The sequence below is a fragment of the Electrona antarctica genome (assembly GCF_951216825.1).
Source record: "Electrona antarctica genome assembly, chromosome: 22".
NCBI lineage: Eukaryota > Metazoa > Chordata > Actinopteri > Myctophiformes > Myctophidae > Electrona > Electrona antarctica.
In genome coordinates, this window is record NC_136805.1 from 4701521 (window position 1) to 4727256 (window position 25736).

At 43.4% G+C, this 25736-nt stretch overlaps 1 protein-coding gene across 4 annotated transcripts; it reads right to left on the minus strand.

The window, feature by feature from the left end:
* Positions 1-1126: 1126 nt before the first annotated feature.
* Positions 1127-24363, minus strand: LOC306915926 (kelch-like protein 21). 4 transcript variants are annotated; one of them, XM_079493596.1, is made up of 16 exons: positions 24225-24363; positions 22039-22121; positions 21355-21549; positions 20755-20889; positions 20536-20655; positions 19922-20116; positions 19631-19765; positions 19339-19530; positions 16846-16989; positions 16362-16521; positions 14032-14166; positions 5616-5741; positions 4631-4813; positions 3949-4098; positions 2238-2397; positions 1127-1691 (listed from the first exon to the last, which is right to left on the minus strand). In XM_079493596.1, the coding sequence occupies exons 2-16, from the start codon at positions 22084-22086 to the stop codon at positions 1445-1447; spliced, it is 2325 nt and encodes a 774-aa protein (XP_079349722.1). In that variant the 5' UTR covers positions 22087-22121; positions 24225-24363; the 3' UTR covers positions 1127-1444. The 4 variants fall into 4 exon arrangements, with proteins under 4 accessions (XP_079349722.1, XP_079349723.1, XP_079349721.1 ...); XM_079493597.1 differs by having other exon boundaries at positions 20575-20655; positions 21355-21552; XM_079493595.1 differs by having other exon boundaries at positions 21355-21552.
* Between the last annotated feature and the right edge of the window lie 1373 nt (positions 24364-25736).

Genomic DNA, 25736 nt, shown 5'->3' on the forward strand with positions numbered 1-25736 from the left:
AAACCTATTTTCTGGGTGCTAGTATTGTGGTGGCCATATTGGATATCCAATACAAACCATTATGGTATTCATATCATTGATCAACCTGTGAAGTTTCGTGGAAATATCCCTCAGTTAAAAATGTTGCCCTATTTACCCGCATTATAGGCTAATGGGGGCTAATATTGTGGTGGCCATATTGGATTTCCAGCAAAGAAATTGACCGGTGTGTCCATATAGGTTGTGATTCTATTGGGTCATAGATATTTCTGATGGACAACCTTTGATGTTATGGCAAATGCAGGTATCCAAAAAGGGGTGGTTTGCCCCCCTGGGTAATAGGATCTGACAGGTAATGTAATGTCTCTTTTCTTTTGCAGCCATTTTGACAATATGCAAGCTCAAGAAAATATGTTCCTTCTGTGCCATGAATCTTAGCCAATGGATTAATATTGCTTGTGTTTGCCAAAACAGTCAACAATCATGGTAGAAATCATGGTAAAGCACTATTTCGGGTATCTTGTAAATATGCACAATAAGGGTCCAGACACATCCAATAATAAAAATAGGTATTCCATTGAGTCTCTCATGGTCAGAAACCATGAAATAGACACCAAGTTTGCATTTCTAGCTCATCTGGTTCAGAAGTTAGAGCCAAAACCTATTTTCTTGGTGCTAATATTGTGGCGGCCATATTGTGGCGGCCATATTGGATTTCATGGAAACTTGCAATACAAATTTTTTTCGTATTCATATCATTGATCAACCTGAGAAGTTTTGTGGAAATATCTCTCAGTTTAAAATTTTGCCCTATTCACCCCCCATTATAACTAATAGGGGCTAATATTGGGGGCGGCCATATTGGACTTTCGCAACAAAATTGACCGAGTTGTCCATGTAGGTTGTGATCCTAGTGGGTCATAGATATTATTTCTGGTGGACAACTTTGTATGTTATGACAAATGCAGGTCAACCCCCTTTGCCCCCTGGGTATAGCCATTGAAAAATAGCAGATCTACAAGCTCGTAGCGCGCCACCGAGTGGCGCGCTACGAGCTTGTAGGTCTGCTATTTTTGAAAAATCGTTAAAATGTGCCTCAAATCTTTCCGAACATTGTCATGATTTAGAAAACCTTTTTTTTTTTTTTTTCTCGACGTCAGGCCTGAATGGGTTAACTACTTTAAGCAGGCAACTGTACAAGATACTTTAGTGTACATCCAGAGATCATGTGCCAAGGAAGACAAGGAACATTAATCCAAGAACAGCGTTTCCTCTTTCTATCGAGAGAACAAATATCTAACAAAGATGATGGTTGCACGGGAGGTTTGACACCCCACATCCTACTAAGGTCTATTAGCCCAAGCAGAGCCAGTGCAGTAGATTAAATTAATCTTTATAATCATCTTAGATATATGGTCCACGATCACATTCAGTATCACCACCAATATGGTAATATGGTCCACATTCAAACATCATCAAATGATCGGAGGTTTCGGAGCCAACCTTTAGCTCTCTGCTCAGAAAGATATTTCGATTCGATTTGATCTTTATCAGAATAATCTTCGTAGCTTTCATCATCTTCATCAGCCATGGGTACGTGATCATTCCTCAACCTGAGAGTGACACATTTGAAATCACCAAGAGCAGGCCTCCACTCCACAGTGTTCCACTTGTCTGACTCTTCACTGTAGCACTCAATGTTCTGGGAACTTCTACATGAAGAGAGAGACCAATAGTCATAAGAGAAGGGCCTGGGGACACAAGGGTCTGGAGACACTTTTTCCAGGCATTCATGGAGCACAGCAGTGTCTTACTAGTCCCAAAAAACAAACTCAGCTGATTTTGCATCTTCAATATATCCTGAATAACATAAAATAAAAATCCCTGGAATTGTCTGAGGGGAAGTGTTGAAAATTGCCTGTACAGTATGGCCACCATAGACATCCTATATAAGGAAAATATTTTCTAGATTACCCTTATGCTTTAAGTAGCATGTGACATATCAAACTAGAGGGGTTTCATGATGCTGAATCCATTCCATGCATTAGTTTTGCACAAAAAAAACTCCTTGGGCTAAAAGCAGCCATAGCCGTCATGACAAATGTGATGAGGTCAGCACATTTGGTGTGGCTATGGCCAAATTTAGCCCAATGAGTGTTATTCAGGATATATTGAAGATACAAAATCAGCCGAGTTTGTTTTTTTTGCAATTAGTTTGAGGTTGATCCTGTATTTTCCATAGATTTCCTGTACTATACCTGCTCTCGTCATACTCATCCTTCCCTCCTAGAAGGTACATCTTTCCATCCACCACAGCCATGCTATGTTTGAAGTGTTCCTCTAATAGGCAGGCACGCCTGGTCCACTGGTTGGTTGCGGGGTTGTAGCACTCCATGTCGGTATGATAACATGTATTACCTGCAGTTGAAGTTGAAGTGAGTCTATTAGTGTTGTCGAAAACATCTATTTTTCGGTAAATATAAAAACGGTTCAATATGAGTTTTCCATGGTATCGATGTATCGATACTCTACTTCTCCCGTTGGTGAGACATGTGCCAGCCAAGCACGCACACACACACACACACACACACACACACACACACACACACACACACACACACACAGGATTACACACACATCGCATGGGGCTATGGGGTGTTGTGCTAATTCGCTTATTTCCATCGAAATAAGTAGTAAAGTGTGCCGCTTGGGATATTATTTACATTATGAAGAGAGGATATATACAAAAATAATAATAATTTTGAGCGATGGAAATAAGCAAATTAACACTGCATAGCCCCATTCAATTCATTTAGGGCTTATGGTAGGGGAAATAGCCAATAAGGAGGTTTTGCACAAAATAACACCTGGACATCTTTGGTGGGGACGTAACAACTACAAATAACACCTGGACATCTTTGGTGGGGACGTAACAACTACAAATAACACCTGGACATCTTTGGTGGGGACGTAACAACTACAAATAACACCTGGACATCTTTGGTGGGGACGTAACAACTACAAATAACACCTGGACATCTTTGGTGGGGACATAACAACTACAAATAAAGGTAAGAAAGCCTTCTAGCAGGAATTCTCCTTTAACACGGTACATTTCTATGAGCGGAACAGAGACGCATCTGTAGTGTGTGTAAAAGCTTCATGTGTACTTCGCCACATGACGGCATCGGAGATAGCAGACACACAGGCTTACAATGCGGCGCCTTGCAACGTGTTGTGAGCTTGTAGATTGTATATTTAAAGGTATATTCAGTGAGTTGACTTAATTCAAATATCACTTATTTTTTCTTTTTTTCTGGATAATCCTCCCTACTATAGAGTGTGCTGACCATATAAGGAGTTCCTCCCTGTCCCCAGTGAGCCCCTGGGGTCAAAAAACCCTAGTTTCAGTTTTGGTGGCGGGTGGCAAAACCTTCATCCAATCAGGATGAGTGGGGCCTTCCTCCAATCATGATCGAGTGGGGGCGGGCCTTGGTGCACATGCTGTTGGCCTGTTGCACTCCCCCCCTAGCCTGGTTAATAAACCAGACCGAATCACTTCCCCCCACTGTAGAGCGTGCATGTGCACATTTTGTTACCGGGGCGGACTGGGTGGTTTTCCAAATCACCCAAATCACTGAATGCTCCTTTAACGCACGACACCATCATGCGACAAATATCAAATAGGCTGAGCTATTAGCAGCAGCAGCCAGCCACCATCCACCAGCCAGTCAAACTCAACTTTGGCTCGAGACGCAAGACCAGGAAATGGGCATGTCGAGTTAGTATTTCACCAAGACAAGACTCTCGCCTCTCTGGCCTCCTGATTACGCCGCATAGCGCGTGATCGATGCATTCCGAAGCGATTTTCCCCAAATTGGCAGCTGTAGAAGATGTTTTTTGAGAGATGTGTCAACAGTTTTGCAAATAAATAATATGGTGCCTACACTTTAAGAACAGTTATGATACCTGTAACGTAGATCTTTCCATTCAGAACACAAGCAGCTGTTGGATCACGCAACCCTGGCTCCTCAAATGGAGTTATCCTTTTCCATACAGATCTTGCAGGGTGGTACTTCACCAAACGGGCCTGGATCTCTCCCTGGACTGAAACGCAACCTAGGGTCCAGGAGTACGCACGCGCGCACGCACGCACGCACACGCACACGCACACGCACACGCACACACACACACACACACACACACACACGAAGTTGACAAACATTACATGAAGAACACAACCTCAGTGAACACAGACAGTGCCCGCTTTTAAACAGCTTTTAAAAACACACCTGTATGTCAAGTGTTTTTCCTAATTTCAGTCTTATATGTATGTGTGTAGGTGTATGTAGACCTGTGTGTGTGTATGGGTGTATGTATGAAAGTATGTACATGTGTATATATATGTAGGTGTGTATGTACTGTATATTTTTAATTTATTTACCTTTCTTTCTTTCTTTGCGTGATTTGTTTTGATCTGATGTTATGCTTTATTAATTCTGATGTTCTTGATTGTTCTTTATGATTGTTGTTTTTTAATCCTGTCTGTAAAGCACTTTGTAACTTTTTGTTTGGAAAGGTGCTATATAAATAAAATTCATTCATTCATTCATTCATGAAACTGCAGGTTTAGCATAAACATGTTCCATACGAATAAAATAGAGCCATCTTTCTAGTGCGAACACTCGAGCATGGTCACGGTAAGCCACTGGCACAGCAGACTTCAGGAGCTTCCAGGTGTCGTTCTGGGGGTCGTAACGCTCTAGAGTGGCTTTACTCTTCTCACTCCCAGAGCCACCCACTGCAAACACATATCCATCCAGCTCCACCAGGCCTGTATGGGGTTGTGCAGGAAGACAATACATACAATCAGACCATATGCTTAGTGCATATGGTCAAGGTCATCAGAACTGATGACCTTGACCATATGCACTAAGCAGCCTCTTCTTCTCTTCAATTATTGATAAAATTGCGTGCATGCTCACTCTCACTCAAGTTTATTGGTTATCACATTTATACAATGCCTACAGTTGATGTTTTTGAGCAAAAAGGAGTAGGCTGGAGCCTTAGCTTATGATACCTACCCTTTTAATATTTAAATAACTATCAAGGTAAGAAAATACAACAAAGTAAACAAAACAACAGACAGACAAAACACACAAAAGAAATCACCTCAATTTACAAAAAGCAAATACTAAGTATTTTGGTTATTCATTATTTAGTATATAATATCAATCTACCTTTTTATAATTATCATTATTTGAGTGGTGCTAACCACTCCAATGCGTTACTGTGCGTCTGTCCGTGCACAGAAGTGCCATCGCAATACCGCTGGATGTTGAGCACACTGTTGAGCACACGTGCACACACACACACACACACACACACACAGTTTTTTAACTAATCCCCAACTAGCAACTGGAAACCTTAAATATACCTCTTAAACCCTAACCACACCAAAGGGTCAAGACGGTTTAGCGTTGTCCCTGCGGTGTGACATGTCCTGTTGCATGGTGACCCTTTGGTGTGTTTGGGGCTTAAAAGTGAAAACCTAGTTATTTTTGCCTATGATATAATAGGGAAATAGCGGACTCAAGGGTTAATGTGGTTGAATCGAATGTCACAGCTTGACTTACTGAAGTCATAGCGTTCCATATTCATGGGAGCCATCTTCAGCCATGAGTCATGGTGAGCGTCATAGCGCCACATCTCCTTACTGGACGAACCATCACGTTGTCCTCCTGCCAAATACAGAGTGGAGCCTGGTGGGAGAAGAGCAGTCCAAGTTATTCCTTGATATTTATCTGCCACCTTGTGGCCAGAAATGGTATCGATTGGGTGCCGGCAGATACAGGCAGTTCTTACTATGATGATGCACTCTCGCTACCTCTAGCGATCGTTCTCCGGAAACGTTAACATTGTAATCGCGATGCACAGTAAAATCTTAACAAAAACGAAAAAAATATCACTTGGTAGAGGTGCTGGGTTCAAAAGTGACATCAGAAAAGGAGAAAAGAACCCGCACACTCATCTTCTCCAAAAGTTATACCAAGATAACCAGATCTGGTCAAACTCTCCAGTTTGACCAGATGAAGAGCCTGGGCTGGAAATGTCCTCAATAAAGTATCACTTTTGGAGCAGATGAGTGTGCGGGACCGGGTTCTTTTCTCCTTTTCTGACAGTAAAATCTTAAGGACTTCTCCTTAAGGCTATATCACTCTCAACTTCCTGCTGCCGCATGAAGACTGCATTCTGCAAAAATAAAAAGAACGATTTCGCTACTCACCAATACAAAGGAGGTTTGTTTTGGTGAAAGCGGCGAAAAGCCTACTTTCCCTAGTGGACGCACTCGGAGCCCCCTACCACATTATATAAAATGCACTTTTTGGCCAGAAAAGAACATATTTCAGCGGAAGGAGAAATCTTGTCTTGATTTTCAATAAAACTGAACGAAAAGGGACCTGACAATACGGCCTATTTACTTGCCTTTTTTAAGTAGATTTGGTTAGTCCTGTAAAAAGGGAGTTACAATAATCTAGACGGCTTGTGATAAAAGTGTGGATAAGCACTTGTGACATCTCTCAGATTTTAAAAAAGGTCTTACTTTAGCCATGTTTCTTAGGTGAAGAAAGGCTGTTCTTGTGACCTTGTTGAAAATGAGAATTAAAAGGATCACACTTTTTCGGAGTAAAATCTGCCTCCTCTGCTGGGCAATCTAGCACCTTTATTCGGAATATTCCTGGGCAAAGAAAGTGTTAAATTGTACCCTTCGAGAATAGAGGGTATGCACGTGACATCATCATCATATCCGGAAGTTATGTGGGAACGCTTACCGAGTGGCAAAAAACTACTTTTCTGGCCTTGACAGCCCACATTCAAACAGAAAAGTCCTATCTGTTTGTATTAAACAACGTTAAACTCACTTTGCCAAGTGAGTTTAACGTTGCATGCGCATACCCTCTATATCCGAATTTCTTTCCAGCGCAACAAGGTAAAACAGAGTAGGATCCAGACCTAAGTTGAAACAGAGTAGGATCCAGACCTAAGTTGAAACAGAGTAGGATCCAGTCCTAAGTTGAAACAGAGTAGGATCCAGACCTAAGTTGAAAAAGAGTAGGATCCAGTCCTAAGTTGAAACAGAGTAGGATCCAGTCCTAAGTTGAAACAGAGTAGGATCCAGACCTAAGTTGAAACAGAGTAGGATCCAGACCTAAGTTGAAACAGAGTAGGATCCAGACCTAAGTTGAAACAGAGTAGGATCCAGACCTAAGTTGAAACAGAGTAGGATCCAGTCCTAAGTTGAAACAGAGTAGGATCCAGACCTAAGTTGAAACAGAGTAGGATCCAGACCTAAGTTGAAACAGAGTAGGATCCAGTCCTAAGTTGAAACAGAGTAGGATCCAGACCTAAGTTGAAACAGAGTAGGATCCAGACCTAAGTTGAAACAGAGTAGGATCCAGACCTAAGTTGAAACAGAGTAGGATCCAGACCTAAGTTGAAACAGAGTAGGATCCAGACCTAAGTTGAAACAGAGTAGGATCCAGACCTAAGTTGAAACAGAGTAGGATCCAGTCCTAAGTTGAAACAGAGTAGGATCCAGTCCTAAGTTGAAACAGAGTAGGATCCAGTCCTAAGTTGAAACAGAGTAGGATCCAGTCCTAAGTTGAAACAGAGTAGGATCCAGTCCTAAGTTAAACAGAGTAGGATCCAGTCCTAAGTTGAAACAGAGTAGGATCCAGTCCTAAATTGAAACAGAGTAGGATCCAGTCCTAAGTTGAAACAGAGTAGGATCCAGTCCTAAGTTGAAACAGAGTAGGATCCAGTCCTAAGTTGAAACAGAGTAGGATCCAGTCCTAAGTTGAAACAGAGTAGGATCCAGTCCTAAGTTGAAACAGAGTAGGATCCAGTCCTAAGTTGAAACAGAGTAGGATCCAGTCCTAAGTTGAAACAGAGTAGGATCCAGTCCTAAGTTGAAACAGAGTAGGATCCAGTCCTAAGTTGAAACAGAGTAGGATCCAGTCCTAAGTTGAAACAGAGTAGGATCCAGACCTAAGTTGAAACAGAGTAGGATCCAGTCCTAAATTGAAACAGAGTAGGATCCAGTCCTAAGTTGAAACAGAGTAGGATCCAGTCCTAAGTTGAAACAGAGTAGGATCCAGTCCTAAGTTGAAACAGAGTAGGATCCAGACCTAAGTTGAAACAGAGTAGGATCCAGTCCTAAGTTGAAACAGAGTAGGATCCAGACCTAAGTTGAAACAGAGTAGGATCCAGTCCTAAGTTGAAACAGAGTAGGATCCAGACCTAAGTTGAAACAGAGTAGGATCCAGACCTAAGTTGAAACAGAGTAGGATCCAGACCTAAGTTGAAACAGAGTAGGATCCAGACCTAAGTTGAAACAGAGTAGGATCCAGTCCTAAGTTGAAACAGAGTAGGATCCAGACCTAAGTTGAAACAGAGTAGGATCCAGACCTAAGTTGAAACAGAGTAGGATCCAGTCCTAAGTTGAAACAGAGTAGGATCCAGTCCTAAGTTGAAACAGAGTAGGATCCAGTCCTAAGTTGAAACAGAGTAGGATCCAGTCCTAAATTGAAACAGAGTAGGATCCAGACCTACGTTGAAACAGAGTAGGATCCAGTCCTAAGTTGAAACAGAGTAGGATCCAGTCCTAAGTTGAAACAGAGTAGGATCCAGACCTAAGTTGAAACAGAGTAGGATCCAGTCCTAAGTTGAAACAGAGTAGGATCCAGACCTAAGTTGAAACAGAGTAGGATCCAGTCCTAAATTGAAACAGAGTAGGATCCAGACCTAAGTTGAAACAGAGTAGGATCCAGTCCTAAGTTGAAACAGAGTAGGATCCAGTCCTAAGTTGAAACAGAGTAGGATCCAGTCCTAAATTGAAACAGAGTAGGATCCAGACCTAAGTTGAAACAGAGTAGGATCCAGTCCTAAGTTGAAACAGAGTAGGATCCAGTCCTAAGTTGAAACAGAGTAGGATCCAGTCCTAAGTTGAAACAGAGTAGGATCCAGTCCTAAATTGAAACAGAGTAGGATCCAGTCCTAAGTTGAAACAGAGTAGGATCCAGACCTACGTTGAAACAGAGTAGGATCCAGTCCTAAGTTGAAACAGAGTAGGATCCAGTCCTAAGTTGAAACAGAGTAGGATCCAGTCCTAAGTTGAAACAGAGTAGGATCCAGTCCTAAGTTGAAACAGAGTAGGATCCAGACCAAAGTTGAAACAGAGTAGGATCCAGACCTAAGTTGAAACAGAGTAGGATCCAGTCCTAAGTTGAAACAGAGTAGGATCCAGTCCTAAATTGAAACAGAGTAGGATCCAGACCTAAGTTGAAACAGAGTAGGATCCAGACCTAAGTTGAAACAGAGTAGGATCCAGTCCTAAGTTGAAACAGAGTAGGATCCAGACCTAAGTTGAAACAGAGTAGGATCCAGTCCTAAGTTGAAACAGAGTAGGATCCAGACCTAAGTTGAAACAGAGTAGGATCCAGTCCTAAGTTGAAACAGAGTAGGATCCAGTCCTAAGTTGAAACAGAGTAGGATCCAGACCTAAGTTGAAACAGAGTAGGATCCAGTCCTAAGTTGAAACAGAGTAGGATCCAGACCTAAGTTGAAACAGAGTAGGATCCAGACCTAAGTTGAAACAGAGTAGGATCCAGTCCTAAGTTGAAACAGAGTAGGATCCAGACCTAAGTTGAAACAGAGTAGGATCCAGTCCTAAGTTGAAACAGAGTAGGATCCAGACCTAAGTTGAAACAGAGTAGGATCCAGACCTAAGTTGAAACAGAGTAGGATCCAGTCCTAAGTTGAAACAGAGTAGGATCCAGTCCTAAGTTGAAACAGAGTAGGATCCAGTCCTAAGTTGAAACAGAGTAGGATCCAGTCCTAAGTTGAAACAGAGTAGGATCCAGTCCTAAGTTGAAACAGAGTAGGATCCAGACCTACGTTGAAACAGAGTAGGATCCAGTCCTAAGTTGAAACAGAGTAGGATCCAGACCTAAGTTGAAACAGAGTAGGATCCAGTCCTAAGTTGAAACAGAGTAGGATCCAGACCTAAGTTGAAACAGAGTAGGATCCAGACCTAAGTTGAAACAGAGTAGGATCCAGACCTAAGTTGAAACAGAGTAGGATCCAGTCCTAAGTTGAAACAGAGTAGGATCCAGACCTAAGTTGAAACAGAGTAGGATCCAGACCTAAGTTGAAACAGAGTAGGATCCAGTCCTAAGTTGAAACAGAGTAGGATCCAGACCTAAGTTGAAACAGAGTAGGATCCAGTCCTAAGTTGAAACAGAGTAGGATCCAGACCTAAGTTGAAACAGAGTAGGATCCAGACCTAAGTTGAAACAGAGTAGGATCCAGTCCTAAGTTGAAACAGAGTAGGATCCAGTCCTAAGTTGAAACAGAGTAGGATCCAGACCTACGTTGAAACAGAGTAGGATCCAGACCTAAGTTGAAACAGAGTAGGATCCAGACCTACGTTGAAACAGAGTAGGATCCAGTCCTAAGTTGAAACAGAGTAGGATCCAGTCCTAAGTTGAAACAGAGTAGGATCCAGTCCTAAGTTGAAACAGAGTAGGATCCAGTCCTAAGTTGAAACAGAGTAGGATCCAGACCTAAGTTGAAACAGAGTAGGATCCAGTCCTAAGTTGAAACAGAGTAGGATCCAGACCTAAGTTGAAACAGAGTAGGATCCAGTCCTAAGTTGAAACAGAGTAGGATCCAGTCCTAAGTTGAAACAGAGTAGGATCCAGACCTAAGTTGAAACAGAGTAGGATCCAGTCCTAAGTTGAAACAGAGTAGGATCCAGACCTAAGTTGAAACAGAGTAGGATCCAGACCTAAGTTGAAACAGAGTAGGATCCAGTCCTAAGTTGAAACAGAGTAGGATCCAGACCTAAGTTGAAACAGAGTAGGATCCAGTCCTAAGTTGAAACAGAGTAGGATCCAGACCTAAGTTGAAACAGAGTAGGATCCAGACCTAAGTTGAAACAGAGTAGGATCCAGTCCTAAGTTGAAACAGAGTAGGATCCAGACCTAAGTTGAAACAGAGTAGGATCCAGACCTAAGTTGAAACAGAGTAGGATCCAGTCCTAAGTTGAAACAGAGTAGGATCCAGTCCTAAGTTGAAACAGAGTAGGATCCAGACCTAAGTTGAAACAGAGTAGGATCCAGTCCTAAGTTGAAACAGAGTAGGATCCAGACCTAAGTTGAAACAGAGTAGGATCCAGACCTAAGTTGAAACAGAGTAGGATCCAGACCTAAGTTGAAACAGAGTAGGATCCAGTCCTAAGTTGAAACAGAGTAGGATCCAGTCCTAAGTTGAAACAGAGTAGGATCCAGACCTACGTTGAAACAGAGTAGGATCCAGACCTAAGTTGAAACAGAGTAGGATCCAGACCTACGTTGAAACAGAGTAGGATCCAGTCCTAAGTTGAAACAGAGTAGGATCCAGTCCTAAGTTGAAACAGAGTAGGATCCAGTCCTAAGTTGAAACAGAGTAGGATCCAGTCCTAAGTTGAAACAGAGTAGGATCCAGTCCTAAGTTGAAACAGAGTAGGATCCAGTCCTAAGTTGAAACAGAGTAGGATCCAGACCTACGTTGAAACAGAGTAGGATCCAGACCTAAGTTGAAACAGAGTAGGATCCAGACCTACGTTGAAACAGAGTAGGATCCAGTCCTAAGTTGAAACAGAGTAGGATCCAGTCCTAAGTTGAAACAGAGTAGGATCCAGTCCTAAGTTGAAACAGAGTAGGATCCAGTCCTAAGTTGAAACAGAGTAGGATCCAGACCTACGTTGAAACAGAGTAGGATCCAGACCTAAGTTGAAACAGAGTAGGATCCAGACCTACGTTGAAACAGAGTAGGATCCAGACCTAAGTTGAAACAGAGTAGGATCCAGTCCTAAGTTGAAACAGAGTAGGATCCAGTCCTAAGTTGAAACAGAGTAGGATCCAGTCCTAAGTTGAAACAGAGTAGGATCCAGTCCTAAGTTGAAACAGAGTAGGATCCAGTCCTAAGTTGAAACAGAGTAGGATCCAGTCCTAAGTTGAAACAGAGTAGGATCCAGTCCTAAGTTGAAACAGAGTAGGATCCAGACCTAAGTTGAAACAGAGTAGGATCCAGTCCTAAATTGAAACAGAGTAGGATCCAGTCCTAAGTTGAAACAGAGTAGGATCCAGTCCTAAGTTGAAACAGAGTAGGATCCAGTCCTAAGTTGAAACAGAGTAGGATCCAGACCTAAGTTGAAACAGAGTAGGATCCAGTCCTAAGTTGAAACAGAGTAGGATCCAGACCTAAGTTGAAACAGAGTAGGATCCAGTCCTAAGTTGAAACAGAGTAGGATCCAGACCTAAGTTGAAACAGAGTAGGATCCAGACCTAAGTTGAAACAGAGTAGGATCCAGACCTAAGTTGAAACAGAGTAGGATCCAGACCTAAGTTGAAACAGAGTAGGATCCAGTCCTAAGTTGAAACAGAGTAGGATCCAGACCTAAGTTGAAACAGAGTAGGATCCAGACCTAAGTTGAAACAGAGTAGGATCCAGTCCTAAGTTGAAACAGAGTAGGATCCAGTCCTAAGTTGAAACAGAGTAGGATCCAGTCCTAAGTTGAAACAGAGTAGGATCCAGTCCTAAATTGAAACAGAGTAGGATCCAGTCCTAAGTTGAAACAGAGTAGGATCCAGTCCTAAGTTGAAACAGAGTAGGATCCAGTCCTAAATTGAAACAGAGTAGGATCCAGTCCTAAATTGAAACAGAGTAGGATCCAGACCTACGTTGAAACAGAGTAGGATCCAGTCCTAAGTTGAAACAGAGTAGGATCCAGTCCTAAATTGAAACAGAGTAGGATCCAGACCTAAGTTGAAACAGAGTAGGATCCAGTCCTAAGTTGAAACAGAGTAGGATCCAGACCTAAGTTGAAACAGAGTAGGATCCAGTCCTAAGTTGAAACAGAGTAGGATCCAGTCCTAAGTTGAAACAGAGTAGGATCCAGTCCTAAGTTGAAACAGAGTAGGATCCAGACCTAAGTTGAAACAGAGTAGGATCCAGTCCTAAGTTGAAACAGAGTAGGATCCAGACCTAAGTTGAAACAGAGTAGGATCCAGTCCTAAGTTGAAACAGAGTAGGATCCAGACCTAAGTTGAAACAGAGTAGGATCCAGTCCTAAGTTGAAACAGAGTAGGATCCAGACCTAAGTTGAAACAGAGTAGGATCCAGACCTAAGTTGAAACAGAGTAGGATCCAGACCTAAGTTGAAACAGAGTAGGATCCAGTCCTAAGTTGAAACAGAGTAGGATCCAGACCTACGTTGAAACAGAGTAGGATCCAGACCTACGTTGAAACAGAGTAGGATCCAGACCTACGTTGAAACAGAGTAGGATCCAGACCTAAGTTGAAACAGAGTAGGATCCAGACCTACGTTGAAACAGAGTAGGATCCAGTCCTAAGTTGAAACAGAGTAGGATCCAGTCCTAAGTTGAAACAGAGTAGGATCCAGTCCTAAGTTGATTGACTCTGATGGCAGTGTTGTTTTTGGCAGCAGATTTTGATTTTAGTTTTAGTCATTAGTCTCTTGAATAGTTTTCACTTAGTTTAGTCACATTTTAGTCACCTGGAATGTTTTAGTGTTAGTCTAGTTTTAGTTTAGACTAAATATCATAAGATTTTAGTCGACTACAGTTGATTTAGTCGAACAAAATGTATTTTGGCGGCCCTTGATACCGTCGTAATGTTTTTTTTTCACTTGCTGAAAATAGCCGATCTACAAGCCCACAACGCGACGCGTTGTGGGCTTGTAGATCGGCTATTTTCAGCATGCAACTAATTGTAAAATGACTCTTGTCCACTAGTCCCTTCCTAACATTTTAGTCTAGTTTTTATTTGTTGACTAAATTGTCAGTATATTTAGTCTTAGTTTTAGTCATCATAGCTTAGTTTTCATTTAGTTTCCATTTAGTTCGTCAGTGAAAAAAGGTAGTCGACAAACTTTTTTCGTCATAGTTTTAGTCGACGAAAACAACACTGTCTGATGGAAATCCTCACCTAATGCAACCACAGCATGTTGTTGCACTTTAAACGGTAGATATCCCAGAGTCTTCCAGTCTTCTGTCAGGGGATCAAAGCTCTCCATTTTGTGAAAACCCGCTTTGTTACACTTTTCTCCCACAGTCACTATCACTTCAACAAGCAGGAGAGAAGGACATGGGTCACAGTCACTATCACTACAACAAGCAGGAGAGAAGGACATGGGTCACAGTCACTATCACTACAACAAGCAGGAGAGAAGGACATGGGTGAGACAGTCACTATCACTTCAACAAGCAGGAGAGAAGGACATGGGTGAGACAGTCACTATCACTTCAACAAGCAGGAGAGAAGGACATGGGTGAGACAGTCACTATCACTTCAACAAGCAGGAGAGAAGGACATGGGTGAGACAGAGTCACTATCACTACAACAAGCAGGAGAGAAGGACATGGGTGAGACAGTCACTATCACTTCAACAAGCAGGAGAGAAGGACATGGGTGAGACAGTCACTATCACTACAACAAGCAGGAGAGAAGGACATGGGTGAGACAGTCACTATCACTTCAACAAGCAGGAGAGAAGGACATGGGTGAGACAGTCACTATCACTTCAACAAGCAGGAGAGAAGGACATGGGTGAGACAGTCACTATCACTTCAACAAGCAGGAGAGAAGGACATGGGTGAGACAGTCACTATCACTACAACAAGCAGGAGAGAAGGACATGGGTGAGACAGAGTAGATTTAAGAGTTCAGCACATTTATTTAATGAAAAAGGGGCCATCTCCCAGGCATGTTGGCCTTTGGATAGATGTTGAGTTTGATCTTGACACCTTTTAACCACCATGATTTTAAAACAATTCAAAGGCGGCAAAAGTAGCAGATCGGCCCGGACGGTTAGCTCAACCTGGGCACCTAGGCTGCTGAGCCAGCCTGACAGCGTGCCGCATGCGTACATGCATGTGTTTAGCAGGGTATCTGTGGGCCGGGTTTTAACATGCATGTGTTCAGCAGGGTACCTGTGGGCCTGGTTTTAACATGCATGTGTTCAGCAGGGTACCTGTGGGCCTGGTTTTAACATGCATGTGTTCAGCAGGGTACCTGTGGGCCTGGTTTAAACATGCATGTGTTCAGCAGGGTACCTGTGAGCCTGGTTTAAACATGCATGTGTTCAGCAGGGTACATGTGGGCCTGGTTTTAACATGCATGTGTTCAGCAGGGTACCTGTGGGCCTGGTTTAAACATGCATGTGTTCAGCAGGGTACCTGTGGGCCGGGTTTTAACATGCATGTGTTCAGCAGGGTATCTGTGGGCCGGGTTTTAACATGCATGTGTTCAGCAGGGTACCTGTGGGCCGGGTTTTAACATGCATGTGTTCAGCAGGGTACCTGTGGGCCGGGTTTTAACATGCATGTGTTCAGCAGGGTACCTGTGGGCCGGGTTTTAACATGCATGTGTTCAGCAGGGTATACCTGTGGGCCTGGTTTTAACATGCATGTGTTCAGCTTCAGCAGGGTACCTGTGGGCCTGGTTTTAACATGCATGTGTTCAGCAGGGTACCTGTGGGCCTGGTTTTAACATGCATGTGTTCAGCAGGGTACCTGTGGGCCTGGTTTTAACATGCATGTGTTCAGCAGGGTACCTGTGGGTCTGGTTTAAACATGCATGTGTTCAGCAGGGTACCTGTGGGCCTGGTTTAAACATGCATGTGTTCAGCAGGGTACCTGTGAGCCTGGTTTAAACATGCATGTGTTCAGCAGGGTACATGTGGGCCTGGTTTTAACATGCATGTGTTCAGCAGGGTACCTGTGGGCCTGGTTTTAACATGCATGTGTTCAGCAGGGTACCTGTGGGCCTGGTTTTAACATGCATGTGTTCAGCAGGGTACCTGTGGGCCTGGTTTTAACATGCATGTGTTCAGCAGGGTACCTGTGGGCCTGGTTTTAACATGCATGTGTTCAGCAGGGTACCTGTGGGCCTGGTTTTAACATGCATGTGTTCAGCTTCAGCAGGGTACCTGTGGGCCTGGTTTTAACATGCATGTGTTCAGCAGGGTACCTGTGGGCCTGGTTTAAACATGCATGTGTTCAGCAGGGTACCTGTGGGCCTGGTTTTAACATGCATGTGTTCAGCAGGGTACCTGTGGGCCTGGTTTTAACATGCACGTGTTCAGCAGGGTACCTGTGGGCCTGGTTTAAACATGCATGTGTTCAGCAGGGTACCTGTGAGCCTGGTTTAAACATGCATGTGTTCAGCAGGGTACATGTGGGCCTGGTTTTAACATGCATGTGTTCAGCAGGGTACCTGTGGGCCTGGTTTAAACATGCATGTGTTCAGCAGGGTACCTGTGGGCCTGCGTGGCCGTGCTGTGTTACGGTCGGGCCTCTCCTTGGCCTCAGAGATGAACCTCTGACAGCCCTCGTATTCTTTCACCACATCCAGACACAGAACCACAGTGGGAAGGTAGGAGGGACTGATGAGAGGAAGACGGATTTGCTCCAGTACCTTAAAAAACAAATGGAACAATGTTACTAGTTTAACTGGACATTGGGTAAACAACATTATTCATCAATTCATCAAATTATCATTATAATATATTATTAATGGCTAAGCTTCGTAACAGACATATTGTGACATTTAAACATGTTTGTACAACATAGACAATGACAGAAGGGACCCCGGGTGCCATCCAAGTAATAATAATCATGCAAATTATCAGTAAGTACCATAGATAGCCTATAGATATATTTATATGCCAAGAATGTATTGGAGACAAATCAATAGGTAGACCTCCGATTGTCTAGGACGTGAGAATACGAAATGACTGACCTTATCAAAGCTCTGCCTGCGGATAGAACACTTGTCTAGCCACATAATAGCAGCCTCAAACACCATGTCCTCCTTGGGCACGTTCAGGTGGTCACTGGAGAGAACCTCTGTCAGTCTTTCCACAGAGAGGGCGAGAAACTCTTGCTATTGGTAGAAATAAATGCAGCAGGTTAGCTAAAAGAGGCCAATAGCAAGAGGTGCCAACTTTGCCAACTTGACTTCCCGTATCTGCATGAGGTGAGCGGACACATTATTAGGAGACGGGAAGAACGTTGGAGTCCATTCATTTAAAATGGGAGAATGAACGTGAACAGAGCTTATGATCCATTCCTTAACTCCATGGTCACTGAACTAAATACTGGACCCAATCATCACAAGGCACACAATAACAAGATGTTCATACTAAAATGGCTTTTTAAGCGAGACAAATCAGGAGAAAATCAACTTTGTTATCGACCTTTCTGTCCGGAAGAGTCTCTCTGTCCATCTGCAGTCTGCAGACGGACAACACATAGAGGGCTCTGGCCCCATATGAGATTAATATTATAATGTGAAATTAATGGACATATTAAAAGTGAAATAAAATGTGTGTTCCAATGCTTAATAATATAATTTTCCATAACTGTCTTACACTCTTGGTTAATGGGGGCTGATTTGGGAAATGGGAATCTGCCATACTATGCTCTCAACGCTCATCCACATGACATTGTCAGTGTTGTCAGCCTGGGAGAGGGGAGTGGGAGGGTGGTTGGGAGGTCGGGAAGGAGCAAACCATGCCTACTTAGGAGACCATTTGTAGGATGTGTAGTCCATTGCGCCTCTAGTGGCTCCAATGAAGTACGTATATCTTCGTATATTAACAAGGTCAGAAGTGACCTTTTCTGTGCTCACAGGTGAGGAATGTCTCTACCACCCAGGTCTGGGTCAGTTACAGGTGAGGAATGTCTCTAGCACCCAGGTCTGGGTCAGTTACTGGTGAGGAATGTCTCTACCACCCAGGTCTGGGTCAGTCACAGGTGAGGAATGTCTCTACCACCCAGGTTTGGGTCAGTTACTGGTGACAGGTCAGTTACCCAGGTGAGGAATGTCTCTACCACCCAGGTCTGGGTCAGGTGAGGAATGTCTCTACCACCCAGGTCTGGGTCAGTTACTGGTGAGGAATGTCTCTACCACCCAGGTCTGGGTCAGTTACTGGTGAGGAATGTCTCTACCACCCAGGTCTGGGTCAGTTACTGGTGAGGAATGTCTCTACCACCCAGGTCTGGGTCAGTTACTGGTGAGGAATGTCTCTACCACCCAGGTCTGGGTCAGTTACTGGTGAGGAATGTCTCTACCACCCAGGTCTGGGTCAGTTACTGGTGAGGAATGTCTCTACCACCCAGGTCTGGGTCAGTTACTGGTGACAGGTCAGTTACCCAGGTGAGGAATGTCTCTACCACCCAGGTCTGGGTCAGGTGAGGAATGTCTCTACCACCAAGGTCTGGGTCAGGTGAGGAATGTCTCTACCACCCAGGTCTGGGTCAGTTACTGGTGAGGAATGTCTCTACCACCCAGGTCTGGGTCAGGTGAGGAATGTCTCTACCACCCAGGTCTGGGTCAGTTACTGGTGAGGAATGTCTCTACCACCCAGGTCTGGGTCAGGTGAGGAATGTCTCTACCACCCAGGTCTGGGTCAGTTACTGGTGAGGAATGTCTCTACCACCCAGGTCTGGGTCAGGTGAGGAATGTCTCTACCACCCAGGTCTGGGTCAGGTGAGGAATGTCTCTACCACCCAGGTCTGGGTCAGTTACTGGTGAGGAATGTCTCTACCACCCAGGTCTGGGTCAGGTGAGGAATGTCTCTACCACCCAGGTCTGGGTCAGGTGAGGAATGTCTCTACCACCCAGGTCTGGGTCAGTTACTGGTGAGGAATGTCTCTACCACCCAGGTCTGGGTCAGGTGAGGAATGTCTCTACCACCCAGGTCTGGGTCAGTTACTGGTGAGGAATGTCTCTACCACCCAGGTCTGGGTCAGGTGAGGAATGTCTCTACCACCCAGGTCTGGGTCAGTTACTGGTGAGGAATGTCTCTACCACCCAGGTCTGGGTCAGGTGAGGAATGTCTCTACCACCCAGGTCTGGGTCAGTTACTGGTGAGGAATGTCTCTACCACCCAGGTCTGGGTCAGGTGAGGAATGTCTCTACCACCCAGGTCTGGGTCAGTTACTGGTGAGGAATGTCTCTACCACCCAGGTCTGGGTCAGGTGAGGAATGTCTCTACCACCCAGGTCTGGGTCAGTTACTGGTGAGGAATGTCTCTACCACCCAGGTCTGGGTCAGTTACTGGTGAGGAATGTCTCTACCACCCAGGTCTGGGTCAGTTACTGGTGAGGAATGTCTCTACCACCCAGGTCTGGGTCAGTTACTGGTGACAGGATGAGTAATAGTAATAAAACAAAGTAAAAGGTGAAAAGGCCAACAACAAACAACTTGAATGATCTCTCAATGACTGACCTGTTGGTAGATGACACTGAAGTGTTCCAGAATGTAATCCATGCTGTGTTTCTTCAACATTACACACGAGTGGTCTTCAGAAAAGCAGTAAATCTCGACACAGTTAGTCCTGTCCATTTGATGCTTCATGAAGTCACAGCAGGCATTTCTTATAGCCGTGACGTCCCACAAGTTTGATGCCACTAGCAGGGCCTAGAGTAGACCAAACAAACAAAGTGTGTTTACCGTATTAAGCATGCTTGTAGGACAAAAAAGGAGACAATGAATGAGATCCATGATGATAATACATTACCTGTACATTTGCAGTGGAGATGGACACCTTTGAAGTGTAGGTATAGTTCACCAACAAACCAATGATTTCAGGTTCCACTTCACTGATGGACACCCTTTCCTGTGTGGACTCCATCATGCCAGATGTAAACATTGCCTGTGCAGGTTAGTTTTCAGGGTTTAGGGCGGCCTTTCTCATTTACATTGTGTTGAACAATTAATAAATTAGATTAGCATGTTCATGTGAATAAGGTAGAATTAATTGAAATATAATTCCCTTAGCAGCAGCAGGTCAATAGATGTGTGTATTTACCTCAAAGTAAGAACAAAAGGAGGCCAGTACATATCGATGGCAGGGGAACTCCTGTCCCTCACAGCACAGAATCACATCACACAAGGCACTGTTCAGACGCAGCCTGTTTAGGCCCTCCAACACCTTCTGGGGATGGTCGGGGTCCTCAAACACTTCAGTCTCTTGTGAGGATAGAGGTACACTGGTGCTGTCCTCCTGAAAGGAAGATTTAGAATCAGACAAATGACTACTCACCTGTCATTGTTGATCTGTTGTGGCTTTTTAAAACTGCCCTTGGGTATCATGTGAAATGTAATTATCCCTTGTATATTAGTCAGTCAGTAAATGAAAATATGAAACCCATTGGTTTCCTATTGCCATTTTCAAGATAAGATTATTTGGTTTTCCGGGTTGTTGACCGGGTTCTGGGCGAGTTTCTCCAACATTATAAAAGGAGTGGTTCTCAGAAAAGCAGTGTAAACCCCTGCACAGCAGCTACTCACATCCATGTAAAAGCAGTGTAAACCCCTGCACAGCAGCTACTCACATCCATGTAAAAGCAGTGTAAACCCCTGCACAGCAGCTACTCACATCCATGTAAAAGCAGTGTAAACCCCTGCACAGCAGCTACTCACATCCAAAGCAGTGTAAACCCCTGCACAGCAGCTAGTCACATCCATGCGACGCTTCATGAAGTCACTGCAGGCGTTTCCAACAGCTGTGACGTCCCACATGTTTGATGCTGCTAGCAAGGCCTAAACCAAATTAATAAAATATCTGAATTTATCACAGATGTCATGTAAAGGGGAGGAAAAGGAGACAATGAATGAGGTTTGATGATGATAATACATTACCTGCACATTTGCAGTGGAGATGGACACCTTTGAAGTATAGGCGTAGTTCACCAACAAACTAATGATTTGAGGTTCCACTCCACTGATGGCCACCCTTTCCTGTGTGGACTCCATCACGCCAGATGTAAACATCGTCTGTGCAGATTGAAAACGGGAATGGTTTGCTTGTAGTGTTCAGGGTTTAGGGCAGGCCTATCTTATTTACATTGTGTCAACAATTAATTCGTATGCATGTTAGGGTTCATGTGAAAGCAGTGGTGTGCACAGACACTAGGTGGTGCACACAGCACCTGCCCTTTGCCCTCTGGACAGCAATGTGCCCTTTTGGGATTTTCTTTTGTACACTGTACAGTATGTGGACCATGGTGACATTGATCAATTCTTGATAAAAAGCTTCTAATATATTATTTATTCCCCAACATCTATAAATCTCACACTATTAAGGCAACCGGCCGGTTCCACATGCTGCGCAAGGTGCCCTTTTTTCACTTGAGCACCTGCCCCTCTAAATGTCTGTGCATGCCAGTGTGAAAGCCAAGGTAGAATTGAATTGTCATTCCCTCAACAACAGCAGGTCAATAAATGTGTGTATTTATTTACCTCAAAGTAGGAGCTGAAGGAGGCCAGTACATATCGATGGCAGGGGAACTCCTGTCCCTCACAGCACAGAATCACATCACATAAGACACTGTTCAGCCTCAGCCTGTGTAGGCCCTCCAACACCTTCTTGGGATGGTCGGGGTCCTCAAACATCTCAGACTCCTGTGAGGATAGCGGTACACTGGTGCTGCCGGCCTCCTGACGTGCAACGGAAAAAACACCCAGAGCGAGATTTAGAATCAGACAAATAAACGACTCTTCATCTGAACGTGACTACTACTAGTCATGGTCAGTTTTCTATTAATTAAATACAAAGATACTACACGTTGGGACAAATACTGGTTTACAACTATCTTCTCTGAACTTATATAAGAAGAACACATTGAAGATTGTTCTGATTGACCAGCTCACATAAAAAAAAATTGTATTTGTGGTTCTTGTATTTTTTAATACTGCAATCATCATGTCTTTTGGAAATTCTATATATCTCATTTTACAATCATGTTCTGAATGTTTTTGTTGTGTCATTTACATAGGTACAGGCCTTGGATAAGCCCCTTGGGCTTCTTGCCTCCTCCTGGCACTTTCCCTTTTATATTTGTGTGTCTTATTATTGTATTGTTTTTATACTGTGCTAAATAAAATAGCCTTCAATGTGTCTCCTCCTAACATTGTGTTGCCAACCTGTGGTGATTCACTCTGGCAGGCAGCAGGCAGGATGTTCTCAGCCATGGCTGAGGTGAGGCGGGGTGGGGTCGGTCACCTCTCTGCAGAGAGAACACACAACAGTACTGTTACATCTGGTTTAGTCCGAGTTTCCAGAAGTCCTCGCGTCGGGCGACATCTGGTTTGAATAGGATGCTTAATTGACAAACATTTTAAAAGCAACAGTATAGCCTATAACCTAAGCATGTGTATGTCACAAAGAAGCCAACGCTTATTTCCATTGTGGTCCATATTAGACATTTAACATCCTGTATACTGTTCAAACAAATGCCTACAAAACATCATCACAACTTGTTTTAACCCATTAAAAACGAGAAAGCATCCGTGTCATTTTAGATAAATAGCCCCATTGTACATATGGTTCTCAAAGTGGGGTCCCTGGGGTGATACCAGGGGGTCCCGAGCAAAATGAGTTAATATAGCGTCAAAATCATTTTAACCACTTTATCCATATGTTATACTTAATGTCTGGCTATTCAAAAAAATAATAGTGACTTGTTTAGCAAATCTTTGGCAAAAAAAAGTATGTGCTTTCATTACACAGTAAAATCCTCAGTGTTTCTTTAACTGACAGGGTACAAGTTCAATGGAATCTTGATGTACAGTAATAAACATGATTCACCTCTCTTCATCTGTGTTTAGTTTTTAATCGCCTGACCCAAGAGTTTAACTTTAAAACATGCAATACCTATCCCTATCCAAGTGGATCACAATTTGATGTGGGGGTATTGACAGAATCTTTGCTAAGATAATTCTAGGATCCCAGATCAGATACCAAAGTGAACCCCAATACTGTTGTATGGTGTCCATAGAGTTAGGAGTTTTGTGGAAAGCCTGGTGACTCGAGGTTAGGAGTTTTGTGCTCCCTATAGTTACAGATCTGGTCAAAGGCAATGTATTGACAATACATGTAGGGCAGGCGCGCCTGAGCCATGGAGCAAACGGAGCAGCTGCGACACCAGATTAAAAAGAGGGGGCGCATTGCGACACCACTTTCAGTCCCCCCCCCCCCCCCCCCCCCGGCCGCCGCCGCCACGCTCGAAGCGCACGGTGCGCGACAGCGAGAGAGAGAGAGAGAGAGAGGAGGAGAGGGTGTTTGTCTATGTGTGCGTGAACGCGGCACGCGCGGAGAGAGAGAGGGAGAGAGAGTGGGATGCTGCGTGTTAAAAAATAAATAGGCTACTAATTCGCGCATTGCATCCAATAATGCCCGGCTTGCCCACCTGTGTGAATCACTTACTTTGTGCTTGCTGCTAGTTTTCAGAAGAATTTGTCATATTATGTTTTAAAGTAGGCATACATTTTAGCTGGTCAGTCAGTGTGTGCAGACTCAGAGAGAGAAGCAGCACTGCTCTGCTGATTAAATTGATATGACCGAGATATGTCATATGCGCTGACTGGCAAGTTAATTAGTTATTTGGCAACACCTGTGTGAAATACCAGAATAAGCTTTTTCTTTTTTTTTTGTGGCCATCTACAGGCCGGCCATGACTGTACTACAGCTGGAAGTTTTTTCCACAGCTGTGGAATTGAGATCCTTTTTTTTTAACTCATATAATCTGCTATGATTTCTTAAATTATTATTCATGACATGAATGTGCAGTAGCCTACCAAAAAAAGATATAGATATAATGTCACGTTATTATTTATATAAATAAAAAGTGGACTGGTTGGAGGATAAAATAAATAGTATTCTTAAACTACATTTGTGTGACTTTTTGGTTTTTTTTTTTTATCATCGACATTGTAGGGGGGGCAGTGGAGTAACTTAAACATGTATTCATTAGTTATTTTCTGGCCAAAAGGTGTATTTTAGACAGGAGAAAGATGGGTGTTCCCACTAACACAACTCTAGATTCATCCCATTATTAAAAAGAATCCGAGTCCAAGTATGCCCAATAGGTATATGGATGTGCTTGATAAAAAACAGTCAACGCTAGTATCGCCACCCTCTTACTACTTTTGATGAATTGAACAAGGTGGACCCTCTTGTAAACAAGTGTAATGCTTAATTGGGTCGTCCACTCACAGTTAACAGTCTTTGTATTGAGTTTGTGCTTGAAATGTACTGTAATTCTGCAAAATGTTAATACATATTTAAATCAATCAATCAATCAGTCTGTTCCACTCGGCTGTAAACATACCTCGTTGTCTGCATACAAAAACAAATCTAAAGTCGGGAATGAGTCCAAACAAGTGTCCACAACACACAGTCGCACACAAACAGCATGGCCTTATTACTCCGTCAACCAGTAACAATTAAATAACCAATGTAATATTAACTTTTAGACGTTTAAATCTAGTTGGTTGAACAACAACAACAAACGGTCCGCGCCCGCTTCTGTCTTTAAAGGGACAGTGTCGCGGCTAAATGTGTCCCCCCCCCTAACACGACACACTACATAAGCAGTTCCGGGCCACACACGTAAATAGTAACCACTTTTGTTTTGGTTATTTCGTATGTGATTTATGTCATGGACTTTGTCATGGACTCATACACATCGTTTTGTTAGCACTGAGGCAGGAGCGGACGGAAGTTTACTCGGTTTAAAAACTTCTAAAGTTAACATTTAATTGTTTATTTAATTAACTTCCAATGACCGACTAATTGCATTGCGCATTGTGCGCGTGTGTGTGTGTGTGTGTGCGCGCGCGCGCGGCTGTATCTTGTATAGGTGGACTCATTCCCTTTATATTTTTGTATGCAGACATCGAGGTACAGGTATGTTTATTTTGACGTTTACTTTTGTATTTTTATTATACATTTTATATTTCATATTTTATTATAGGCCTATGTGGAAGCCACATAAATACAACATCCCAGTAAAGGAGTGAGTTATTGTGTTGGTTTTGCTTGGTGTGACAAAAACAAGTCACAAATGTAAATGTAAAGACGAACTTAAAGTTTGATACGTCTGCTTGAATACATGTCTCCTTTCATTCCGTTATTTGATGACCAGGAATGTTACTGTTGCTGGAGTGGTCACTGGTCACTGGCTAGCTGCGCACGTCCTGGTTACTGCCTCTATTTGATTACTTCCATATGGGAGGCGGGACATGGGAACTTTCCTGGGAAGTGAGGAAGAGAGAATTTCAGAGAAGTAAAAACTTTTAAAAAAAAGATTACAAAAATACTTAACGGCAAACGCCGATAAACCATAAACGCGCGGTCTCCTACTGCTGCTGTATCTTTGAAAACATCTCATCATCATCAACACTCAAGCGACCGCGCGGGTCTCCGTGAACAACAGACGGTAAGGTATTCCGACTGTCGCCCCTTTTCCATCTCGCCCCACTACTCTACCTAGTGTAAATAACAAACATAATTCATGTTGGTGATTATATAAAAGGTATTATCATATTAATTTATCATTGTTAAGTTAACTCTGTATATATCCACGGGCATAATAGCATGATGATATGCCATTACAAAACGTGGGCTACATGGAAGAAATGTGTTGCATAACATGCAACTCCCTTGACTCCTTCAAAACCGCTCTCAAAGGGCACCTACGGACGGCTGCAATTCGAAACTGGCCCCCGTAAAAATCTGAATCCCCCACCACCCCCCCCCCCTTTTTTTCCTCCCCTCACTGTATATGTCTCTTTTCCCTTTTTACCTCTATGATGAATTCCTGTTCTGTTCTTTGACTTAG

Coding starts and splice junctions, on each gene's coding strand:
- LOC306915926 (XM_079493595.1), bottom strand. CDS start 22,086: ATGGCTGAGAACATCCTGCCTGCTGCCTGCCAGAGTGAATCACCACAG. Junction 20,890..21,354: donor CCTTCAGCTCCTACTTTGAG/GTAAATAAATAC, acceptor CAATCTGCACAG/ACGATGTTTACATCTGGCGT. Junction 20,656..20,754: donor TCTCCACTGCAAATGTGCAG/GTAATGTATTAT, acceptor AATTTGGTTTAG/GCCTTGCTAGCAGCATCAAA.